The sequence below is a fragment of the Pseudophryne corroboree genome, chromosome 9 (assembly GCF_028390025.1).
Source record: "Pseudophryne corroboree isolate aPseCor3 chromosome 9, aPseCor3.hap2, whole genome shotgun sequence".
In the NCBI taxonomy this organism is placed as follows: Eukaryota; Metazoa; Chordata; class Amphibia; order Anura; family Myobatrachidae; genus Pseudophryne; species Pseudophryne corroboree.
Genome location: NC_086452.1, coordinates 63,041,532 through 63,051,878, shown reverse-complemented (window position 1 = coordinate 63,051,878; position 10,347 = coordinate 63,041,532). Strand labels below are relative to the sequence as shown.

At 49.8% G+C, this 10,347-nt stretch overlaps 1 protein-coding gene across 2 annotated transcripts in view; it reads left to right on the top strand.

Moving 5' to 3' along the window:
* The first annotated feature begins 284 nt into the window (after positions 1 to 284).
* Positions 285 to 10,347, top strand: part of KIF2C (kinesin family member 2C) — a 140,968-nt gene continuing 130,905 nt past the window's right edge. For both annotated transcript variants that reach the window (XM_063939459.1, XM_063939458.1), the window contains exons 1-2: positions 285 to 524; positions 9,382 to 9,476. In XM_063939459.1, the coding sequence (XP_063795529.1) occupies positions 461 to 524; positions 9,382 to 9,476 (159 nt within the window). In that variant the 5' untranslated portion in view covers positions 285 to 460. The remainder of the gene's footprint in view (positions 525 to 9,381; positions 9,477 to 10,347) is intronic.

Sequence of the window (10,347 nt, the reverse complement as noted above, 5' to 3'; positions counted from 1 at the left end):
TGAAGAGGTTAAAAGCATAAAATAAAAAAAAAGAAGTTCTACAGCGCACAGATATTTTGGGGCACATGGAAAGCAGTGAGGGATCCACTGCAGAAACAGATTGAATCAAATACATTGATACTTTGCATCCAGTTGACACCAACAAAATGGCGGATGTACTGAAGACAAGTTGTACAGTCTTCCAGTAGTAGCTTTGCTTTCCACCTCTAGTGCGCATGCGCGCCGAGAATCCGAGGCCGAGCCGCACGGACGTTGTAGTTTTACGTGACGCAGTGCGCGATGACGTTGGCCCGGGAGGTGTGCGCTGTTTAAAAAGTGGCGGCGGATGATCCCGAGGTGACGGTTCCGGGCAGCGGAAACGACTGAGAACTAACAGAGCAGGCAGCGCGATACGGTAGAAGCGGTCTGACGAATCTCTCTCCTCGGCTTTGTGGTAGCTGTGCCCGGTCAGTGTGACGCTATGGAGCAGCTGGTGATGAGAAAACTGGTGGCTGGACTCGACATTAACATCATGCGGAGTAACGGTGAGTGGGGCCCGGGGAGCTCTGACTCCCCTCAGGCTCAGCGGAGATGCTGCTGCCATGGAAAATTTAAACGGTGCGCCCGCCCATCCAGGCTGGCATTGTGTCCTGTGATTGGACAGCTGTTGACAGACTGCTCCATGCGCCTAACCCCATTGGCTGCCCTAGGCCTCAATCAAAGCTTATTGTGTAGTTTTGTGCTCTTACCGATAGATGGCGCCATACATACATACATACATACCCACCCACCCACCCACCCTGGCCAGAGTCTCCCCTGGACCCTGTCTTGTGTTCATCTGTGTGTGCCTCCGTCTCTTATTCACCTGGTGTCTCACTATCTGTATGGTGTACATACCTTATTGTACTGTTATTTTAGGAGCATCATATACTTGGCATTCCCATAATTGTATAGGGTAACTGCTATGTACCTTGTACTGCCATCACCCCTATATACCTGGTGTTCCCATAATTGTATGTGGTAGCCCATATGTGCCTTTTACTGCCCTTACCCCACACACCTGGTGTTCCCATAACTGTATGGGGTAACCCCTATGTACCTTGTTCTGCCATTACCACATGCCTCTCACCTGTACATAAACTCTGTGGCTCCTCATTGTAAGGTAGTGGATATCGTTGTGTCAGATTCTCATTTCCCTATAATCTGTTAGCCAGTGAGCCGTGCCCTCTTATTTCTCTGACGTCCTAGTGGATGCTGGGAACTCCGTAAGGACCATGGGGAATAGACGGGCTCCGCAGGAGACTGGGCACTCTAAAGAAAAGATTAGGTACTACATCTGGTGTGCACTGGCTCCTCCCTCTATGCCCCTCCTCCAGACCTCAGTTAGAATCTGTGCCCGGCCAGAGCTGGGTGCTCCTAGTGGGCTCTCCTGAACTTACTAGTAAAGAAAGTATTTATTAGGTTTTTTATTTTCAGTGAGCTTCTGCTGGCAACAGACTCACTGCTACGTGGGACTAAGGGGAGAGAAGCAAACCTACCTGCTTGCAGCTAGTTTGTGCTTCTTAGGCTACTGGACACCAGTAGCTCCAGAGGGTTCGAACACAGGCACCTGTCCTCGATTGTCTGTTCCCGGAGCCGCGCCGCCGTCCCCCTTGCAGAGCCAGAAGAACAGAAGCTTGAAGACGACGAAATCGGCGGCTGAAGACTCCTGTCTTCATTAAGGTAGCGCACAGCACCGCAGCTGTGCGCCATTGCTCCCAGCACACTTACACACTCCGGTCACTGTAGGGTGCAGGGGGGGGGGGGGGGGGGGCGCCTGGGCTGCAATTGAAGTACCTTTGGCATAAAAACATACATATATACAGTCTAGCACTGTATATATGTAAAAAAAACACGCCATTTTTTTACATGGAAAGCGGGACAGAAGCCCGCCACTGAGGGGGCGGGGCCTTCTTCCTCAGCACAACAGCGCCATTTTCTCTTCACAGCTCCCCAGGCTCTCCCCTGCATTATCCAGGTACAAGACGGGTTAAAAAGAGGGGGGGGGCACATAAATTTAGGCGCAAATACAAAAAAAGCAGCTATTGGGTAAATCACTTATTAGCAGTGAAAATCCCTGTGTTATATAGCGCTGTGGTGTGTGCTGGCATACTCTCTCTCTGTCTCCCCAAAGGACTTTGTGGGGTCCTGTCCTCAGTCTGAGCATTCCCTGTGTGTGTGCGGTGTGTCGGTACGGCTGTGTCGACATGTTTGAGGAAGGTTACGTGGAGGCGGAGCAAGGGCAGATAAGTGTGGTGTCGGGGCCGACACCTTATTGGATGGATATGTGGAAGGTCTTAAATGACAATGTAAACTCCTTTACATAAAAGGTTTGATGACGCTGCAGCCTTGGGACAGCCGGGGTCTCAGCCCGCGTCTGCCCAGGCGACTCAGAAACCGTCAGGGGCTCATAAACGCTCTCTATCTCAGATCACAGATGCCGACACTGAGTCCGACTCCAGTGTCGACAATGATGAGGCACATTTACAGTCTAAAATGACCAAGGCCATCCGATACATGATTATTTCAATGAAAGATGTATTACACATTTCTGAGAGTAACCCTGTTAATACCAAGAGGGTTTATATGTTTGGGGAGAAAAAGCAACCAGTGACTTTTCCCCCATCTGATGAATTAAATGAATTGTGTGAAGAAGCGTGGAGTTCCCCTGATAAGAAATTAGTGATTTCTAAGAAGTTACTGATGGCGTACCCTTTCCCGCCAACAGACAGGTTACGTTGGGAAACATCCCCTAGGGTGGACAAGGCGCTGACACGCTTATCTAAAAAGGTGGCCCTGCCGTCTCAGGATACGGCCGCCCTTAAGGAGCCTGCGGATAGAAAGCAGGAAGCTATCCTGAAGTAAGTGTATACACACTCTGGTACTCTACTGAGACCTGCTATTGCTTCAGCCTGGATGTGTAGTGCTGTAGCAGCGTGGACAGATACTCTGTTAGACGACATAGATTTCCTCAACGGAGATACTGTTTTGCTAACCCTGGGCCATATCAAAGACGTGGTCTTATATATGCGGGATGCTCAGAGGGACATTTGCCTGCTGGGCTCTAGAATTAATGCTATGTCCATCTCTGCCAGGAGGGTCTTATGGACTCGGCAATGGACAGGAGATGCTGATTCTAAAAAACATATGGAGGTTTTGCCTTATAAGGGTGAGGAATTGTTTGGGGACGGTCTGTCGGACCTTGTGTCTACAGCGACAGCTGGAAAGTCGACTTTCTTGCCTCAGGTTTCCTCACAGCCTAAGAAAGCACCGTATTATCAAATGCAGTCCTTTCGCTCCCAAAAAGGCAAGAGGGTCAGGGGCGCATCCTTTCTTGCCAGAGGCAGGGGTAGAGGTAAGAAGCTGCACCATGCAGCCAGTTCCCAGGAACAAAAGTCCTCCCCTGCTTCCACTAAGTCCACCGCATGACGTTGGGGCTCCACAGGCGGAGCCAGGTGCGGTGGGGGCCCGTCTCCGAAAATTCTGCAGCCAGTGGGTTCGCTCACAGGTGGATCTCTGGGCTATACAAATTGTATCTCAGGGATACAAGCTGGAATTCGAAGCGACTCCCCCCCGCCGTTAACTCAAATCAGCCTTGCCAGCTTCCCCCATGGAAAGGGAGGTAGTGCTGGCGGCAATTCACAAGCTGTACCTCCAGCAAGTGATTGTCAGGGTCCCCCTCCTTCAACAGGGAAGGGGTTACTATTCCACAATGTTTGTGGTACCGAAACCGGACGGTTCGGTGAGACCCATACTGAATTTAAAATCCTTGAACACTTATATAAAGAAATTCAAGTTCAAAATGGAATCGCTCAGAGCGGTTATTGCAAGCCTGGAAGAGGGGGATTTTATGGTATCGCTGGACATCAAAGATGCTTACTTGCATGTCCCCATTTACCCACCTCACCAGGAGTACCTCAGATTTGTGGTACAGGACTGTCATTACCAATTCCAGACGTTGCCGTTGGGCCTGTCCACTGCACCGAGAATATTTACCAAGGTAATGGCCGAAATGATGATACTCCTTCGGCAGAAGGGAGTTATAATTATCCCGTACTTGGACGATCTCCTCATAAAGGCGAGGTCCAGGGAGCAGTTGTTGATCAGCGTAGCACTCTCTCAGGAAGTGTTACTACAGCACGGCTGAATTCTGAATGTTCCAAAGTCACAGCTGATTCCTACGACGCGTCTGCTTTTCCTGGGCATGATTCTGGACACATACCAGAAGAAGGTGTTTCTCCTGGTGGAGAAAGCCCAGGAATTAGCATCTCTGGTCAGGGACCTCCTGAAACCAAAACAGGTATCTGTGCATCACTGCACGCGAGTCCTGGCAAAGATGGTGGCTTCATACGAAGCCATTCCCTTCGGCAGGTTCCATGCGAGGATCTTTCAGTGGGATCTGTTGGACAAGTGGTCCGGATCGCATCTTCAGATGCATCGGCTGATCACCCTGTCCCCGAGGGCCAGGGTGTCTCTTCTGTGGTGGCTGCAGAGTGCTCACCTTCTCGAGGGCCGCAGGTTCGGCATTCAGGACTGGGTCCTGGTGACCATGGATGCAAGCCTCCGAGGATGGGGGGCAATCACTCGGGGAAGAAACTTCCAAGGGCTGTGGTTAAGTCTGGAGACTTCTCTACACATAAATATACTGTAATTAAGGGCCGGTTACAACGCCCTGAGTCTAGCAGAGCCCCTGCTTCAAAACCGGCCAGTGCTGATTCAGTCAGACAACATCACGGCAGTCGCTCATGTAAACCGCCAGGGCGGCACAAGAAGCAGGATGGCAATGGCGGAAGCCACAAAGATTCTGCGATGGGCGGAGAATCACGTGCAAGCACTGTCAGCAGTGTTCATTCCGGGAGTGGACAACTGGGAAGCAGACTTCCTCAGCAGACACTACCTCCACCCGGGAGAATGGGGACTTCATCAAGAAGTCTTCCAACTGATTGCAAACCGATGGGAACTGCCACAGGTGGACATGATGGCGTCCCGCCTCAACAAAAAGCTAAAAAGATATTGCGCCAGGTCAAGGGACCCTCAGGCGGTAGCTGTGGACGCCCTAGTGACACAGTGGGTGTACCAGTCGGTATATGGGTTTCCTCCTCTTCCTCTCATACCAAAAGTACTGAGAATAGTAAGAAAGAGAGGAATAAGAACAATACTCATTGTTCCGGACTGGCCAAGAAGGACTTGGTACCCGGAACTGCAAGAAATGCGCACAGAGGACCCATGGCCTCTGCCTCTCAGACAGGACCTGCTGCAACAAGGGCCCTGTCTGTTCCAAGACTTACCGCGTCTGACGGCATGGCGGTTGAACGCCGGATCCTAGCGGAAAAAGGCATTCCGGATGAAGTTATTCCTACGCTGATAAAGGCTAGGAAAGACGTGACGGCAAAGCATGATCACCGTATATGGCGGAAGTATGTTGCTTGGTGTGAGGCCAGGAAGGCCCCTACAGAGGAATTTCAACTGGGTCGTTTCCTGCACTTCCTACAGTCAGGGGTGACTATGGGCCTAAAATTGGGGTCCATAAAGGTCCAGATTTCGGCCCTATCCATTTTCTTTCAAAGAGAACTGGCTTCACTGCCTGAGGTTCAGACATTTGTTAAGGGAGTGCTGCATATTCAGCCCCCTTTTGTACCACCAGTGGCACCCTGGGATCTTAACGTTGTGTTGGATTTCCTGAAATCCCACTGGTTTGAGCCACTTAAAACCGTGGAACTAAAGTATCTCACGTGGAAAGTGGTCATGCTGTTGGCCTTCGCATCGGCTAGGCGTGTGTCGAGTTGGCGGCTTTGTCATGTAGAAGCCCATATCTGATCTTCCATATGGACAGGGCAGAATTGAGGACTCGTCCCCAATTTCTCCCAAAGGTGGTGTCATCGTTTCATTTGAACCAACCTATTGTGGTGCCTGCGGCTACTCTGGATTTGGAGGACTCCAAGTTGCTGGACGTAGTCAGGGCTTTGAAAATATGTTTCCAGAACGGCTGGAGTCAGGAAGACTGACTCGCTGTTTATCTTGCATGCACCCAACAAGCTGGGTGCTCCTGCTTCAAAGCAAACTATTGCTCGCTGGATCTGTAGCACGATTCAGCAGGCTCATTCTGTGGCTGGATTGCCGCATCCAAAATCTGTGAAAGCCCATTCCACAAGGAAGGTGGGCTCTTCTTGGGCGGCTGCCCGAGGGGTCTCTGCTTTACAGCTTTGCCGAGCGGCTACTTGGTCGGGTTCAAACACATTTGCAAAGTTCTACAAGTTTGATACCCTGGCTGAGGACCTTGAGTTTGCTCATGCGGTGCTGCAGAGTCATCCGCACTCTCCCGCCCGTTTGGGAGCTTTGGTATAATCCCCATGGTCCTTATGGAGTTCCCAGCATCCACTAGGACGTCAGAGAAAATAAGATTTTACTCACCGGTAAATCTATTTCTCGTAGTCCGTAGTGGATGCTGGGCGCCCGTCCCAAGTGCGGACTTTCTGCAATACGTGTATATAGTTATTGCTTAAATAAGGGTTATTGTTATGAGCCATCCGTTGAGTAAGGCTCAGTTGTTGTTCATACTGTTAACTGGGTAAGGTTATCACAAGTTGTACGTTGTGATTGGTGTGGCTGGTATGAGTCTTACCCTGGATTCAAAATTTCCTTTCCTTGTAATGTCAGCTCTTCCGGGCACAGTTTCCCTAACTGAGGTCTGGAGGAGGAGCATAGAGGGAGGAACCAGTGCACACCAGATAGTACCTAATCTTTCTTTTAGAGTGCCCAGTCTCCTGCGGAGCCCGTCTATTCCCCATGGTCCTTACGGAGTTCCCAGCATCCACTACGGACTATGAGAAATAGAATTACCGGTGAGTAAATTCTTTTTTTTTTGCCTGTTATTACCCAGTCTTGTTTACAGGTGGACATCAGAAATCCATGTTCCTAGCACAATATAAATGGTTTTCCATTCATTGCTGGGTTTGCAGTGGGTGCTAACCATTGTGCACCTCCTCCCAATGGTGACTTTACATTAATCAACTAGTAAATTTGGCTGTAGACACCCAGCAGTGGTGTCGTCAGCACAGTAGCATTGCACATGCACAAAACTGACTCAATTGCGCATACATAATGAGTAACAATCACTGGATATGTGCCTTCGTTTAATGGCGGCATCTCTGCCAATATGCCTGGTCTCTCTATGATTTGGTGCACCCTCTACTGCAAGGAGACAAAGAGCCAAAAAATCTTGTTGGGTACGTCAAAGAGCCGACATCAAGCTGAAGGCGCATGTGCAAAAATGGGGTGTGACCTTGTCTGCTAGGCCACACCCCTTGTACAAAAGACAATGAAAATGCCAGATCCACATAAAATACATTTTAAAGCCAGAATCAACATAAAATACATTGAAAAAGACACTTCCACATAATAATGAAAAAATCCAGACCCACATAACATATATTGAAAAAGCCATGTTCACATAATACATTTCAGCTCCTCCATGTTTCACTCCAGCCAGCTCCCCCATGTGTCAATGTGTCACTCCCGCCAGCACCCTCCTGTGTCACTCCAGTCAGCTCCCCATTGTGTGTCTCCTGCCAGGATTCTCCTTTGTCACTCCAGCCAGCTCCCCATTGTGTCACTCTTGCCAGCACCCTCCTGTATCACTCCAGTCAGCTCCCCCATTATGTCTCTCCTACCAGGATCCTTCTGTGTCACTACAGCCCAGTATCTGGCACCCTCAGTTTTCAGTCGCCATAGTGCTGCTGTGTCTGGTTGGAGTGAACCAGTTTCCAGGATGTGTTGTGGTCAGGTGACTGAGCGTCGAGAGCCACATTTGAATAAAGAGAGAGCCGCGTGCGGCTTAAGAGCCACAGGTTGGCCACTGCTGCTCTACTGTTATTACCATGTGTTCCTTATACACCCTATTGGTGGTTTCACACAATAGATAATATCAGAAGTGAATGACTGTCCTAAATAAATGAGAAAAATAATGTGAGGAATAGGGGTAAATAATACTGTGTTGGCAGGAGTAGTGACCACTTGTTGGTCAAGATTCTGGTAATCTGCTATGATACTGTAAAATGCATAACAAAATAACCATGGATAGGCTCGAAACCCAGTGAGGACAGCAGAGAGATCAGTTCTCCGCACCAGATTATAAAACAATGGGATAAATGTCATAGCCTGCGACTTGCAGGCATCGGTGAGATCCTGGGGAGTCTGATGTGGATAAGCAGCTCCAGTATACGTTCAGTTTGCCACCTGTCGGAATCCCGGCAATAAGGATATCAACGCCGGAATCCTGACAGCAGGCAATGCCGGCAGCTGAAATACCAGTGCAATGGGACTACTGCCACTTGTGGGTGTCCACAACACCCATAGAGTTGGAATAGAACCTGGGGCGAGTACAGTAGTGTTCACTCTAGGCTGTTTTAGCAGGGCACCGCGCCCTGCCCGTTTTTTAACAGGCAAAACCCGCCCTGCCCCTTTTGCGGCACCCTGCTAGAACAGCCGCCCGCTCCCTGCCCTCCCGGCGTGTATAGATGCCGTGCGCATGCGCTCGGCATCCATTCACGCATTGGGAGTGGGCTGGGGGGAAGCCCAGCACCGACGGAGGTGCTGGGCACGCCCCCAACAGTGACGTTGCCGGCCACAGACGCTCTCTATAGTAGCGGTGCGGCCCACAGACGCCCCCTAAAATGACAGAGGCGTGGCCACGCCCCCTAATTTGCATGGCCGCGCCCCCATTTCGGGCACGCGCGCGGCTTCGTTGCGCGCGCACATGTGCCCCCCTGAGTCCGGCGCCCTGCCCCTTTTCACTCCTAGAGTGAACACTAGTACAGTTAGCCACCGAGCCCACAAGGGGACTCTTTGCGCTCGCCCCGCTGCAGGCTTAATGTTGGCTGGGATGCTGCTGTCAGTATATTGACTGCCAGTATCCCAGCCGCTGGTAAGTCATACTGAACTCCAGCTCCCATAGGTTTTTATGCCGAATTTACCAGAGCTTGGCCCCGGTAGCTAACTCAGTCTTCAGATGACGTTATCCTTTGTAGCCTACGGGCCACATAACAGAATTTACTGGGAGAGGTAATGGTAGAATCCCTCCCTGGCAATGGCTGCCCGCACAGTCACGTCCTAATGAACCGCTTGGCGATAATTTCACTTATGCTGCATCACAGGGATGTGCTTAATTCGCATGCCCTGGATGTGATTTTTCGATTGTTTGGGTGAACCTAAATTTCTTACTGCTGTGATACAGTTCTAATTATCTAGCACAAGAATAGATACAAAAATGTGCCGTAATTGCTGAAGTTTAGTGAATATAGATGGGTGTGGGTTTCGTGTCCAGTACCAGACTCTGCTGTAAGTCACGTGTCTTGCCCATTTCAGGAGTCGTACACAGCGCGAGCATAACATCCGTCAATCTGGACCGTTCATCTGTCCATGTAGAATGGAAAGAAGCAGACACGAGTAAAGGGAAAGAGGTGAGTGTTACTGGTCAGTTCAGGTGCTTAAATGAACGGAATATGAAAAATTAAAGCTGCTATATCCAGTCATTGTGTTGTGGGGGTTGGGTACGAGATCCTGGCGGTCAGCGTACTGATGCTGGGATCCCGACCGCCAGAATGCTGGCAGGAGGGCGAGCACAGTTTGGGGGGGGGGGGGTTGTAATTAAAATGCAACATATAGGGTGGTTTGTTCTTGCTGGGTTTATATGCGTCTGCTAACAGACTACTTGTTGACTGATGTATTATATAGATTAAATAAGCAGAGATTCCAAACATATAGTGCCTATGATTCTGTTTGCAGATGTTCTGTAAATCGGCATGGTATCTGTAATACAGTCTCTGGGAATGTCCATGTAATCCCATGCATCAGTTAATATCTACCTCTTCAACGTACTTGGATTAGTACAAATACGTTTGCTGTAGTGCATAATATTACTGCCACACACCCCTGAGGTCCTCTATTCCTGACTAAGGTCCTCTGTGTGGAGTTTGTACGTTCCGATGTTTGTATGGGTTTCCTGTGTGCTTTGTTTTTTTTCCCACACTCCAAGGTTTATTGGTTTCCAACAACTTAATCATAGTGTGTGTACAGGTGATAGGACATATAGGGCGGGATTCAATTCTTTTCACCCCTTTCCACACCCGTTCTGTTTCTGCCTTTAGGGGCGTGGTATCATTATTTCAGCTCGCTACCACCGGAGTAGGGAGGCTCCCGACCCTTTACACAGCTAAACCTGATCACTAAGGGCGCAATAACGGAGATCAATTTAGAAAGGAAATTGGGCGTGATATATCATTTGAATCTCACCCATAGACTGTAAGCCCCACTGGGGCAGGGACTGATGTG